This window comes from Spodoptera frugiperda, chromosome 26 (genome assembly GCF_023101765.2).
Source record: "Spodoptera frugiperda isolate SF20-4 chromosome 26, AGI-APGP_CSIRO_Sfru_2.0, whole genome shotgun sequence".
Lineage (NCBI taxonomy): Eukaryota > Metazoa > Arthropoda > Insecta > Lepidoptera > Noctuidae > Spodoptera > Spodoptera frugiperda.
The window spans coordinates 11,215,546-11,230,627 of record NC_064237.1 but is presented as its reverse complement, the minus strand read 5'-3'; the positions used below and the strand labels follow the sequence as shown (position 1 = coordinate 11,230,627).

The window sequence follows — 15,082 nt, the reverse complement described above, 5'->3', positions numbered from 1 at the left end:
TCCTTGGAAAAGTGGGCGAGTTGTGTACTTATACTTATATAGAGTATTTCTTGAAGGACTATGTCTTACAAAGTTTGGTCGTAATTCTCTATTTCTGCTTCAAGGAAACGTGTTTAGCATTGAAATAGAGGACACATTTTACTGCACATACAATGAGATAGTTTCTAGAAAATAGTTTAGTCGTACAATACAAAACATTTTATCCTAAGGACCTGCTTGCTATTCTATTGGGGCTGATGCCTGATCCGGAGCTGCGTACTACCTAGTGGGTTTACCGGGGGTTGGGCTAGAAAAGCAGGAGTAGGACCCGCATCGGACGCACCGCATCATCAGCAATGCCTACATTCGATGCGTACTGATGACGTCATACGGAATGCGTACGATACGTGCGGTGTGTATGATGCGGGCCTGTGGACACTTGCCATAAGGATACCTGTAACAAATTTTAAATTACGCACGTAATTTTTTAGAACTATCTATCACATACGTATATCGGGTATTTGTTCCAAGGTGTTGAAACAGTCGCTAAGTTAGTATACATCTATAGTTTTAGCCACTTCGTCCATCAATCATACACCTAAGAAGGGATCCTCACGTACACCGGTAACGTTTCCGGCTTTCAACCCTCCCTGTGCCAAATCCGATATCATATGGCTTACTCAAGTGCGTCGTCATATCCGCACCATATTGCAGGTACAGCCAACATGATAACAATGTTTTACGATATAGAAAAACATCCACTTTTTTGAAATCCACGTTAAATAAAAGAAGATGAATATCCGCTGAAAATAAATAAGTAAAACTGTCTCTGATGAAGCTATAGCTGGAAGTTTCAAAACAACTACTTACTAATATTATAAATCAGAAAGTCTGTATGTTTGTTTGTTCACATCACTTCAAGTCAAAACAGCTAAAGGGATCGAGACGAAATTTTGAACAGGGGAGATAATTGTTTGACACGGGAACACAGGCAAAGCCGCTGGCAAGAGCAAGTAAGTCATATAATATTTTAATTAATGTTAAAATAAATCACCTAGAATATTAAAGTATTTTATGAAAAAATCAACCCGTCTCTAGACACCGCACCTAAAGATGAAAATGTCATCCATTTTCGTCTTCAATTTCCCGCCATTCTATTAATAATTATTTTAAGCTTAGACGAATGAATCCTCCTTCGCGGGAAATATTCAAAACATTCACCGGATCACAAGCCAACGAAATTAAATTCCGACAAGGAAACGCCGGTGTCTTTCGAGAAGGCTGAACGAAAAAATACCTTCGCCTAAATCCGTTTAAATTAAATCAAAATTTTGACACTTCGCGCCTTTTCGGTTAGTTACCTGACTGAACCACAGAATATCCTGTACCTTTAATGTGAATAGGGAAAATTTTATTGAAATTAATTTTATCAGAAATGGTTACATGTGGCCACGGTGTGTTAATTCCATGAAAACTATTTTTAATGTTTCATATTACAATGTATTTTATCGAAAATATAATTCTCCGTAGACAGGGTGAAAAATATGAATAAAAAATCTTTATTGCCTATTAATAAATCTATCCTAACTACTTAGTTAAGATTTGTCTAGGTATTACTTATGTGAGTAATACCTAGTACACAAACAACAATTATTTATTTCTCACGCTCAGAAAATTTAAAAGAACCTCATTAAAGTCAAAACCTATTCTGAATACTCAATCCTCTTTCTAAATAATAATACCAACTTCATCACCGTGAACCGCATTCAACAGTCAGCACAGTCAGACGGAAGCCAATTTCTATACATATATAGGTACCTTATGAAACGTAGGATTGGAAAGCTCTCTCCATTCTGCCCGGCCAACAAAACCTTATTAGGTTGTGTTGTGCACGATGCAAGATGCGCCCGGCGTGCGGCGTCAATCGATGTGGGTAACCATAGCAACGGCAGTCAGCCCACAACCAGACATGACGTTTAGGCTGTACGATTTTTTGCAGACGACACGACACGATTTTGAAATTAATCGGGGAGGTAGTGCGTTGTTTTTAAAGAATTGTATATTTTCTGCTACTGTTTTAAAACGTTATGACAGGGTGTTGTGTTTTGTATAAATGAAATATAATGAAAGGAATAACAAAGAAAATCAGTTTCTGTCAAGGAATTAACACGGACATATCAGGTAGCTGCGTTACGTTACTGCTCATGAATAAGAATCCCGTTTAAATTAATATTTTCATCAGAAAAGCTTTTCTCAATAATTTCATGTGAGTAAGGTGCTATTCAATTAATGAATATGTTATCGGTTTCTTTGAATCATCCAATCAGTTAATTAATCAAAGAGTAAGTGTTATGGTAGGTACATTAGCTTCATTAAACAAAGATTAAACAAGACTTTTTTAGAAAATTGTTGACACCACATTTTACAGACACCTGAAGTGTGCAACTTCAGGTTTCAGGTGCATTTTTATTGTTTTCAGTCATCATTCATACGATCATTCGACTGCACAGTTGGCGCGGTGGCTGGGCAAGTGCATGCCGTGCAACGTATTGCGGGTTGATTCCCGCACGGAACTATTCTTTATGTGATCCACAGATTATTGGTCTGGGTCTGGGTGTAGTGTTTATGTGAAATTGTATGTTTGTAAACGCACCCACGGCACAGTAGAAAATCCTAATGTGGGGCAATGTTTCTTTTAAAAGAAAGAAAAAAAAAGAGAATTGATTGCTTCCTTTTTATGTAGAGTAGGTTCATAATACAGCCGAATTTCAGGGATTTCACTTTGACAAATTGGTAAGATAGAAAAGGTAAGTAAGATTTATATGTATGAATAACTAGCTTTTGCCTGTGGCATCGCCTGCGGTCCCGTTTAATTAAATTAAAATGTAGTAATCGGATTAAAAACGTGCCAAATTTTATCACAACACACACACAAACTCACAATCTTTCACATTTATACGTAGTATTAAGTAATATCAATGCCAGTCAGTAATAAAATTCTAATTTATATAAATTCCAAACACGATCAAAAGTCGTGAGGTATAAATGGTGTATCGTGCCCACGCAAAATTGGCAAACTATACACAGATGAATAGGATCCTCGGTTTCAAAGTTTCGTCCTGGCAGTGACGTCATTGTTTATTTGACATGTACTATGGCTCCGACCGCTAACTACGAAACTGCAGTCGATCATAGTTAGGAGACTGTTATGTGCGTCAAAGGTGGTTTGTTTTGGGATAAAAATATGAGCGTTAGGTATTAATACTTTTTAAAGGGTGTAAAGTTCAGTAGATAAGTTCTCAGGTTTCTAGTCTCAGATAAAGGTTTTTAGTCAGTAAGAGTCTGACACTCCCTCTCGCCTCGCCCAGAGCGGGAGAAGACATTGGATGATTTTCCTCCCTTAAAATAAGATAGAAGCCTTGACTAAAAAAGTTGTTCGTCTATCGAAATAATCTGTTTTTATTTGTTTGCCTCAATTTCCTCGTCACTATTTTATGTACCAAATTAATTACCATATTAATTTAAGCATTTCAGTTTCATTAGAGCGTAGTCATCGGTGTCCCTACGGAGAAAATCATCCCCATTTCTACCCAGTTACGTATTTAATGATATATTTGCGGCACATATTATGTCGGTCTCCGTATATAATTGTCAAGGGCCCACGTTTGAACCTATTAAATATCCAGGATTCATGGAACCTCTATAGTAAACCCGAGCCTATTTCCGGCCCAGTGGCCACAATCCCTGAAGGCAAATTGTTTTCATTCGTGGAAATTCTAAATTCTCTAAAACAATGTATTTACGCGTGATTATTAATTTGTTGTACAAGCTAAATTGTATCTACTTATTAAGTTTAATATTTTTAAGATACCTAATGCTCTATTTATATTAATTGTTTACACACTTATACCTAATGCTCTATTTATATAAATTTCTCATATGGGAGACCCACACTACGACACAGACCGGCTCAACCGTACCTAGTTATCCACAGCCTCACATAAAAATGACGTGAAACAACGCTACATTAAATCGGTGTGAAAGAACACTTGCGTTGCGGTTGGTGCGTAATGGTATCGGAAAGCCTGGTCCTATTCCGTTTAAGTTATTATCTAACACCATGTTTTTTTTTAAGGGATGATGATGATAATAATCCTCACATGACTTCTCCCACCTTGAATGAGGTGAGAGGGAGTGTCAGACTACTCCTACACCGGAACCCTGGTAACCAGCAAGGTGGTAAAAACAAACCGAGTAAAATAACCTTAAATCACCTGAAAAATCCACTCTAACATCGAAATACTATACAAAAACATCTCATTTAAATACCGAACAAAACAGAACACAGGAGTGCAGACATCAAGCTTTCAATGTTTCATTTATTTTCCACAATAATGAGCAGACTGCGAGAATATGTTGCATAATATTAATACAATACCTGGGGTATTAACACACGAACCTCCTCCCCCTCCCCATTCCCCATTAAACCATACACAGGACATTATGCAAATCTGTCACAGAAGTGCAAGCTTTAGCAGACCATCCATTCGTCCGAGTTTTTAATCCTCGTATTCATTTTAAATTGCGATTTCTAACCCGTTTGCCAAGCGTAGAGGTTTTAGTAAACCCGAAGATACCTATGGTCCAGCAGTGGACTCTAACGAGTGGTGATGATAATGGAGTTGGAACGGGGTGGTTATAGTCAGCAAGAGTCTGACGCTCCCTCACGGTAATAAATCCTCACCTAGAGCGGGAGGAGTCATTTCATGATTTTACCCCTCTAAAACTAAATGATATTACTATTACTGTTTTATCCTTTGACCAGATTAACGTCCTTCAGTAATAATTAATTATACTCAAGAACGAAACAGTTTTAAATGTGGACGATTCTATTGCGAGGACGAAACCGTAGCGATACGGATTTAACTATAAACCCAGTGATATGCTAATAAATATTTGTTGTTATTGTTTTGAAGTTTGTTTTTAACGACAAAATAATGGAATGATTAAATATCATGACGAGTGACAATAATTATCTGCTCAACACTTCAATTAAATGTTTGAAGGATAGATAAAGTTGCAGAGATTGTTGGTTTGAACTTGTTAATCTCAGGAACTAGTGGTTTGTATAGAATATGTAATTATTTTTGTGTTAGTTGGCTATGTCTATAACATCACGCTACCTACGGTCAATAGTAGTTGAGCAGAGCGTGCAAAACCGCGCGAGAGTAGCTATTTATCTATAAAGCCTTCCATGCCGCGCTCCGCTGCAAACGCTGTGGCATAACTGGCAAAGGTACGCATCTTCGTTAGTACTCGTACGAACACACCCGAATGAACCCGAATGCTCAAACGACCGACCGTACCACGTGACGTTACCCCGGATCTGTCAAATTACTACCAAACATTTTCAACTTTATCCCGTTCGTCATAAGGTTAAAAATCAATAGAAGAAGTTTGAGAATGTTTACCAGCTCTTACCATGAGAGGGCGTTCTATTCGCAGAGTGTGAGTGGTGCGAATAGACTGTGCGAGTTAGTTGAACGCTTGTACCAGCGTCGGCTCGTACGTAGTCGTGTGTAATCCTAACAAAACAAAGCGTGGTGGTGGAATCTAAAACAGAAATAAGATGAATAAAGTGAACATAGAAAGGTTAATTGACATGATCCACGAACATAAATGTTTATGGGATCAGAATGATTCGAGTTATCGTAAGCGTGGGTTTCAGGATACAGCATGGCTTAAAATATCTAAAGAAATGAAAATACCTGGTAAGTAAAGAAGTTTAGATTTAGACAGACTTGCCTACAACACACTGTTTATATCATTAACTTAGAATTGAAATTCTTGTGTGTTATTTATTCGTGTAACTACTTTATACCAAGCTAGACAAATGCCGGTCCTGCAAAATACCTAAACCTGACCAATAATGTAGTCTATTCTCTTTTTCAGTTGATACACTAAAAAAGAAGTGGCGCGGGCTAAGGGACACTTTCGGGATAGAACTAAAGAAAGTCGACAACAGAATTAATTCTGGTGAAGCTACTACAGAAACTGAATCTAAATGGGCCCACTACAAGCACATGTTGTTTCTACGAAACATTATGAGGTCTCGAAACAACCAAAACAGAAGCATACGAGTACCACAATCGAGTGAGACTTTTCTGCCCGAATGTATTAAGGGAGAAGAAGAAACAAACATAAGTTCCTTTTCCGATAACTACCAACCTTCGCCATCGCCCTGCCAGTCTTCCACAATAGCCTTCACACCACTACAAATTGAAGATGACAACTTAAAATGCTTTCCAGAAATCACATACGACTCGGATGCCCAGTTCCTAATGAGCCTCTTACCATTTTTAAGAGATGTCCCTAAACATCGGAAATTACAAGTTCGAGCAAAATTACAGCAAGTCTTTATAGATGACTTCGATGTTCACAATCCTGATCCAATACAATGTTGAAAAAAAATCACCTTTGAATGAGAGTGTACCTTAGGTCTAAGCTTTTATCATAAAATCCATAATAAAATAGGAAGCCTCAAAAGGCAACAATACGCTACGGAAATTAAGAAAAAAAAAAGAAAAACTCACCCCTCGATATTTGCGGAGGGTGGCAACCACAGACTAAACAGGGTGGCGGATTACGCCCGCCGGCCCGGCCGGCTGCCATCGATTGCTAGTACCATCCGAGTACATGTGACTAGAAACACCTCCCCGACACAATATATTATTTGATAAGAATAATTAAATATGAGTGTGTCATCTCTAGAAGAACAGCCTGGGGTGGGTTTGTTAAAAAAAGTGCTATATTCATGCTTTGTGCCTATGTTTGGTTATAATAACGATGTGGCTTCACACACGGTGAAAATCTTAATGTGCAAGTGTGAGTGAAATTACAATGCAAAATAGCATTTGTTAGTTTCTTTTCTTGGTATATTAATGGTTTGTGTGAAACAAAAAAGCGCCTGGTAAAAACCAAAAGCAATGTCACATCACTTATTAATTAAAAATGATATTCATTCCACCGCTTCAGCGCTTTGTTTTATTTACCGCATCCATTTCACAAATATTCCTACATTACTGCTTAATTGGTTATTAATTTATTCTCTAATAGTGTTCATGTCACACAAGACAAAATAGAAAAAATTTAATAGTGTCAATATTTAAAAAATTAAACTCCTTGCATTTATCATTTTTAAATAATGCAACCCAGAATATTATATAAGCTGTGGCAGGAACATTCTAATACTGCTCTTGACAAAGAATAATAATATTGTTTGGAACTCTTATTAAAAATTACGTTGATACTTTAGTAGAACAATAAATAATTTTAATAATATTTACATTAATAATGTAGTAAAATCAATGTTGCGATAATTTTCAACATTCGCATAGGTCAAGGTAAAAAATACATGTTTTAGAACGCACCTCAAAAATGTTGCAACTGTAAAATAAATACCGATAAATGTTGCACATTTCATTTACGAATAAATATAACCACTACTACTTTTAAACTCACGAAAATTAACATACTTATAGATTACAAATAAAATTTTAAGTCATGTTTATTGAAGTACTTATTATTTCGTTCTGCGTGATAATAAAATTATTCGGTTTGATAAACTGCAGGTAAAATTTTCAAATTGACCCTAAAATGTATTGTGCTACTTTTAGAAATACATTATTCAATTACATTTTTATTCCTTTTACTTTTCAAACAAGAATCTTCAAGTCAGTTTGTACAACGTTCCATTAATTCAATTACCTCGAATCGGGAAAATGTGCATCCCATACTTGGCAACACAGAAAACCAGTCACGTCACTTCTCGACGTTAGTGTGGGTGCGTTGTGCGTGCGTGCGTTCATGAATTTGTGAGTGCTTTTTCATGTTTGTGTGTATTTCTGACGCCGTTTGTGACTTGCCTGTCATCTCTCTAATTTTGGATTTTTATCACTAAAACTCTTCAAACTGTCGTCTTTGGGTACGTAAACTTTATTTATCAGGAGACGCTCATTCAAATCAGAGGTTACCCAAAACATTGTATTATTGTTATACGTGTAACCTGTTTGGCAGGCGTTGCCTGCCTGCGGTCAGTGGCCATAGTTCGAAATTATATTAAAAGTCGGTGTAAATTTGGTGTTTTACGGTAAATTCGGTTATCGACTGTGTTATCTGGAAGCCGGTTATCTTGCGATTCCAAGTGTAGCTCGTGTTATTATCTCGGTGCGGGGGCTAGGCGATCGTATCGGCGGGTATGAGCTAACAGGCTATAAAACTCAGTCGGCTTTTTGATGCCGGTCGGTGTACAAGTGTTCGCGCGTTAAAGCATGAAATTATAATGGTGGGGGTAGTGTGTTGTCTGTTTGTTTGTTTTTGTGTCGTGTGTGAAGTGAGCTAAGTGCTTGTTCTGTTGCAGGCTGGCAGGATGCTAAAGTTCATACGCGGCAAGGGCCAGCAGCCCTCTGCTGAGAGGCAGAAACTTCAGAATGAACTGTTTGCCTTCCGCAAGGTATGTACCTAGTGTATACTCATAGCCTTTACTAATAATGCACTTTAGAAAGTTCAAAACAATTGTTGTTACATGTCTACTAATTTATTTATGGACGGCTAATGTTACAGATATAGGTCTGCTTTGATAGTTAATATCAGAAAGATAAGTCTTAACTTGCCAATAATAATTGTAAGTGCAATACTTAATGAATTATGTCATTAGTATGATAACATTGCATTGAAGCTTATCAGTTTGAGTTGGAATGCGCTTCAAATCCTTTACAACTACCTCAAAGTTACTTCAAGTAGAGGACAAGTAGTCTTAGTGGACTTTCTTATGTTTTTAAATGTAAACAATCAATGTAAAATTTATTGTAAAGAGTAAAAAATCATAAAACTAATTGAAAATGTTATTGTTGTTTAAAAAATCTTATTTGGGTGTGATTAAAACATTTTGAAGAATTATTATTATTACAGAAAGTGTCTCCGATTTACTTTTAATATTTAAATTAATATTCCGATATTTGTTTTTAAGTGAAAAATTAATAATGACAGATTAAAAAGTATTATATTTCTACATTTTATTCCTCAAACTCTTGAAACTACCATAACGAGAAAAAACTTCAAGACAACTTAAAAAACACCTATAAAGTAGCTTAAAAATAATAGAATCCATGATGATACAACTCTATATTTATAATACTATTAAAAAAGTAAATAAGGCTGTGACTAATGACAATATTGAATCTCTGGTTCATATTGTTTGCCTTCGCCAGCCAGTTGTAAAAAACAATGAATTTACTCTATGACATAATGAATGTGCTGTGAGAACTGAGCCACTACAATGAGTAATTATGACGCATTTCTTCATATTTAATTTATAACTCTGATCTTATTAACATAAGACGTGTTGAATATGATTTTCATGTAATAAGTAAATACTTTGTTTACAAAATTTTTATTGTATGTCTTTTGTAATCGGAAGATATTGTCTTTCTCAAGTAAGTTTTACAAGCAATTCTTGTGTGAAAGTTAGAGAACCTGTTGCTTAACCAATACACAGAAATTCAATATCAATCATTAGATAATACTTATTTTAAAAACATAAATCTTTACTTGACTCTATAAGACCTAAGCATAAACTATATTAGAATTATGTACTAACTACATAGAATGCTTAGCTCTGTGGTTAGGTTTGTCCAATTATTCAGCAAGGTTACCTGATTATTATGACTTACGGCCTTCTTGTACACACCCTGATTCTATTGTTGTGTAACAATGTATGTGTGTACCACCCATCCATATTTAACCAGGTCAAATATTGTGTTAGAAGATTTTTCTTATGAACTGTAGATGAACAAGGAAACACTATTGTTACATTTTATTTACTAGTTTCTTTTAGTTACAATTCATGTTCATTTCAATTTAGTGAATCATAACATTGTTCTATGACAAAATTAGTCACTGTCACATGCAAAATATTATACTTATGTGTACTGTACCTCTACCATGAGTTTGAAGCAATAGTATTTGTCGATAGTCGCTAGCGACGACGTAAATTTTTTGTATGGCAAATTTTACAACACCTCTACTGGGCACCTAGTTATGGAACTATTTGCTATACAAAAAAATTTACGCCTTCGCTATCGAGTATTGACAAAAACTAGTAGTATACTCATGGTAGAGGCACTGTAGTAAAAATGCATTGCAAACATTTAATCAGAGTTACAGTCTTCGAAAAATATAAGGCCCCATATTACAAAGATAACTCGGCCGGCTAGATTACGAAACTGTTTGCCTTTGTTATCGCCCTTCATTATTTGTTTCTAGATTAGACAGCACATCATTTTTACAGCACCAACCTGAAATTTCAGCTACAAAATGGGCCATGGTCATAGTTGCGACACTTTATTATCTTGATTCATTACGTTTGTGCAGATTTCAGTTAAATTTTGTGCCTATTATAAATTTTCCCTCAATTAGCTTATTTTAACCGCAAAAGTTTACGTTTACACATCATCACGTCCTCGGTTTTACGTAGGAAAACGCACGTCAATGGTTTAATGGTAATAGTTGGCCTTGACAGTGTCTTATTTAGTGAGCAATAGGAGCGCGTATCGCTATGCAATTAATAGTACCGCACTTTGAATGCAACATTTTCATTTTTGGTGTCGCCAATGCAATTCCAAAGGTCAATTTTAGTAGCAAACCAATCAGAACTCGCCTACATTGAGCTGTTTACTACAATGACGTTGATAGAAAACATCATCATTAATATAGCCTATTGATCGTCATTCACAAGTAAGTTTCTTATTGGAATCTATTAAGGGTGACGGTTTCAATTGTCGCTGACACCAACCAGATTGGAATCAAGGTCGTCATATTGTTTCGAATCAGCATTCGAGTGTGATGACGATCGATCGCATCTTTACATCTATGGAACTGGTTTGATGTGAAGTTAATGAACTCTGAAAGCGTTCGTTCCAGTTATAATGGAGGATGTTTCGGTCTAAATCTGAACTAGTTCTATGTGGGAATGTCTAGACTTAAAGTTAGGTCGTAAAATGAATTTTTGTTTCAATATTTGACAGCATTTTTCCACAAAGGACAGCTAAATCTGCACCGCTCTTTATCACTACCAAGCCGTCCTTAGTATTTCTAAATTAATAAGTAGATCGCTAAACTTTAGCAACGCTGCTCTCCGAAAAATTAATCCAATAATTTTTACAACCATTTTAAATTCTTTCCTTGATTGTCCTATTTGCAGTAACAATGTAGTTATTAGGCTGAATTCCTTGTTAATCTCTCGCGTTACGAGAATTAATTAATTAATTAGAACTTGGTCTTTTAAACACGATGTCATCGAGTTAGCCTTGTCTTAGTGTTTGGATCTTGCTATTGTTATGATTAACCGTTAGGACTTGTACTTGGAAACAATAGATACGTATAACTATATAGAAATCTAATTAAGTATTCTGAAAGTAGCTCGCATCACCTTGTCCTGTTGCTATGGCATCGTTATTTGATAGTCTTCATTTGTTATTAGGATTAGTTAAATCAAAATCTATCTACGAATTCCCATCGAATCCGAATAGTTATTCGGAACTCGAAGCTCCTATCATGCAAAAGAATTATTGGAAAAAATATCGAGACAATATAGAAGTAAAACTTCCGTAAATGTACGTGAGTAAACCGTGATTTTTAGTTAATTTAGTATGTCTCACGTTGGTTACTATAAAACAAATTAAAACTAATTTTACAATATAAAGAAGTAGAGAAACAAAATCATTACGCGCCTCGTTTAGTACCGTACCATGAAAGATTTGCCATTTTAATTAAATAAGATAACGTAAAAGAATTCAAATCTTTTCCTTCACTCCTAAAATATCGTAATTCATAAATTTTCCTTATAGATATTTACCGATTCTACTGTTTGTTACTAAAATTGTATATAACCAAACAGTGTAGTGTAGCCCTTATCGTACTTTATCGGGTATCGGTTAGATAGTGCTGTGCAATCAATATCTCTACTTGTCGTCAATGCTAGACCGGTTGAGGGTTACCACTTGTTGGCAATAAGTCTTCCATCTCCACTAGAAAATCAAATCTCAGTAGTTATTGGATCTTATATTTAGGACTGCTAAGCTATGCACTATTTTTCCGGAGCTGCGGACTACCTAGCGGATTTACCGGGGCTGCGGCTCGAAAAGCAGGAGTAGGAACGGGGTGGTTTTTAGTCGGTAAGAGGCTGACACTCCCTTTCACCTCGCCCAAGACGGGAGAAGGCATTGGTTGATATTCCCCCTTAAAAAAAAGGGGTTTGTTCTGTTACCATGCCATCCTATTTTATGATTCGTACAGTGAGTGAGAGTTTCAAATTAGAGACTTATACCTATAAATCAAAATAAATTCTGTCCTAAATGAAATGAAACATTCGAAAGACTGTTATTTGTTTTGTGCATTATCCCAAATTAGTTTCTGTGCCACCGATGACTAATTTTGATACAACATTGGTTATCATTTTATCAAAATGTTCTAAAAATGCGAATACTGACAAAACGAAGCGGAAAATTTCTTATCTAGGTACTGTTTGTCAACAAAGACTAAAGTCATGTAACTACGTAATTTACTTAGTTCTTCATGCCAAGTATCGTTCGTGGTTCACATAATAAAGTATCTGTCTATAAGTATGTGCTAAACTAGTTTTTATTAAGTAATTGTTATAAAAAAATAATTGCCTAAAATTATTTGTATCGAGCTTTTGCTAACCTGTTTGAACACCTGGCCAATTTCGTACCAAGAACCGATTAACAGCTTTGTAAAGCAAGGCCTTAATTGATCAGCAACGTTTTCATCTAGCTCCATTGTTTAGTTTCAATTTTGATCTGAAATTGTGTATTTCGATAATTCCATTAATCTTTAACGCCCACGACAAGACCCGTAATAGTGATACGACGATTATATGATTAAAGGTTTAATTTCGTTGGTATATCAAGACAAATTGTTCAATATTCATACACACATATTTCTATTTTCGGCCTTTTTGAGACTGTTACTACAAGCCACAAGACAGGCGACTCGCTTATAAAACTTATATGGCTTCTTTAATTAACTTTATTAATGCTCATCTAAAATTTTATTTCGAGTCTTCCAAGCCATTGATTTTGTACACAAAACAGTCAAGTTCAATTAGGAGACACAGTAAGGCTTCGAATTACGCCAATTAAAGACCACTCTCCATCAATTTGTTGCGTTTATAAAGCTGTTGTACTCAAATAACTTATTAATAGTGAACAATAGTTTAGTACTCGATTGTTTCTATATCTCGTATTTGTCCAAGAGCATGCGCCGCCGGTGTGTGCGCTATCAGTATCGAATCGAAGTGCAATAAACGCCGCACCCCTCTTTACCCAGCCGTTAATTTTTATCAATAACTGATAAAATGTTTATCACCTTTCTAGTGAAATGAACGTTCGGGAAATGGTTTATGTTTTGTTGTGTTATGAAGTGGTTCTTTAGAATTTTGGTAGAGTGATTGTTTTGCTAAGAAAATTGATTTAGTCATGTCCCATTGTTTACGAAATATCTTTCAAGGAATTATAACTTAAAGAACCTATGTGGCTGTCTCCTCAGTTTTACATAGACGAAATTTTAACCGCGTACTTCGTACATTAAATAAATATCCAGGAAAAGAAAATCCTATATTATTTTCCATAATCTAAAACCGTAACACATTCAATTAGTCACAACACTAGATGAAATACGAGCATGAATTAGTTTGAAACTTTATTTAAACTAACGCTTAATTAACATATTCAATACGCCAAATAAAGTCACAAAGGAATCCGATTTCTGTGAAAACATTTGCACTCTTATCGCAAAAGTAACAAGGTAGTAAGGCACTGCAGAAGTTTGCAATCTCGAAAGGAGGAAATTTTAAGTGAATTTCTTGGAGAAGTTCTGCAACATCGTGTCCAAGTTTGTTATCAGTTGCTGCACCAGTTTACTTAAACTTGAATGCTAACTGTTGTAGACTTGCATTCACTAAATATAATCCCACCCAAAACATAAATGTGAAAGGCTGCCAAGTTCGATAATATTGGAATGCTTCGCCTATAAAAGAAGTGAGATCTAAATAAGTACCAAGTTCCATACACAGACCTCAGTTAAAAATGATATAACAAGTTGGCAAGTTTTCACACACTTTGTTATAAACCTACTAAACGCAATGAGTCAAGTATATAATTTTCTATTAAAACTTGCCAAGTTATATCATTTTTAAATGAGGTCTGTGTATGGAACTTGGTACTTATTTAGATCTCACTTCTTTTATAGGCGAAGCATTCCAATATTATCGAACTTGGCAGCCTTTCACATTTATGTTTTGGGTGGGATTTCATTTATTTTTGTAAGGTTTATTTTCTTTTTTTCTTATTTTACTTTACTTTGACTAAATACAAACCTTCGTAACGAATTTTAGGTCGGTACGACCATTGGAAGATATAGATATTTTTTTTGTTTTAGTTCCTTAGGGGTATGAATTTACACCTTCATTATTTTTAAAACCGACTCACACTTGGCCATTTTCAGATTTTTTCCTTTACCTTGACCCAAAGACCTACCTCCATGCCAAATTTCAAGTCAATACGACCATTGGAAGTGGTCTAGGTTTTTGATGAGTGAGTCAGTCAGTGAGTGTATAGTAAAAATAGCGATTTTCTGACGTCAATATCTCAAGACCTACAATAGGTACATTAATGAAATTTTGTATTTTAGATAAGTAAGTAGGTCTCGACAGATACTAGAAATTTCATATGCGTAGATAAAATAGATTTTGAGTTATAGGTGGGTCGAACTTGGCCCGAAATGGTTCGTGTAATATAACCCACGGCCGGTGTGTCGGTTTTTTTGCTCGAACTTGGCGGACACACTGCCGTGTGTCTAGATGCTGAGAACTTTACGATAAGGGGTTCCGTTGAGAAGTTCTTTGCCGTTTCACGCTGTGTCTGTGTCTATGGACTCTTTGTCATTGTCATGAAAGTTGCTGCAGCCACTCCGAAGCACAACCGTTACTATTAATGTCCTGTTAAAACTAGATATTGCTTTATTT

General features: G+C 35.7%; 2 protein-coding genes across 8 annotated transcripts in view; both read left to right on the top strand.

Moving 5' to 3' along the window:
- Positions 1-5,513: 5,513 nt before the first annotated feature.
- On the top strand, positions 5,514-6,714 carry LOC118264649 (uncharacterized). Its single transcript, XM_035577228.2, has 2 exons — positions 5,514-5,750; positions 5,932-6,714. Exons 1-2 carry the CDS (start codon positions 5,609-5,611, stop codon positions 6,441-6,443), a joined length of 654 nt encoding a protein of 217 aa, XP_035433121.2. The 5' UTR covers positions 5,514-5,608; the 3' UTR covers positions 6,444-6,714.
- Positions 6,715-7,791: 1,077 nt separating this feature from the next.
- Positions 7,792-15,082, top strand: part of LOC118264650 (lethal(2) giant larvae protein) — a 58,293-nt gene continuing 51,002 nt past the window's right edge. For 3 of the 7 annotated variants that reach the window (XM_050705098.1, XM_050705097.1, XM_050705099.1), the window contains exon 1: positions 8,399-8,491. In XM_050705098.1, the coding sequence (XP_050561055.1) occupies positions 8,408-8,491 (84 nt within the window). In that variant the 5' untranslated portion in view covers positions 8,399-8,407. Of the gene's footprint in view, positions 7,964-8,167; positions 8,324-8,398; positions 8,492-15,082 lie in introns of those variants that run through there. The other 4 variants (XM_050705100.1, XM_035577233.2, XM_050705096.1 and 1 more) reach the window with 3 other exon arrangements.

Coding starts and splice junctions, on each gene's coding strand:
- LOC118264649 (XM_035577228.2), top strand. CDS start 5,609: ATGAATAAAGTGAACATAGAAAGGTTAATTGACATGATCCACGAACAT. Junction 5,751..5,931: donor TAAAGAAATGAAAATACCTG/GTAAGTAAAGAA, acceptor TCTCTTTTTCAG/TTGATACACTAAAAAAGAAG.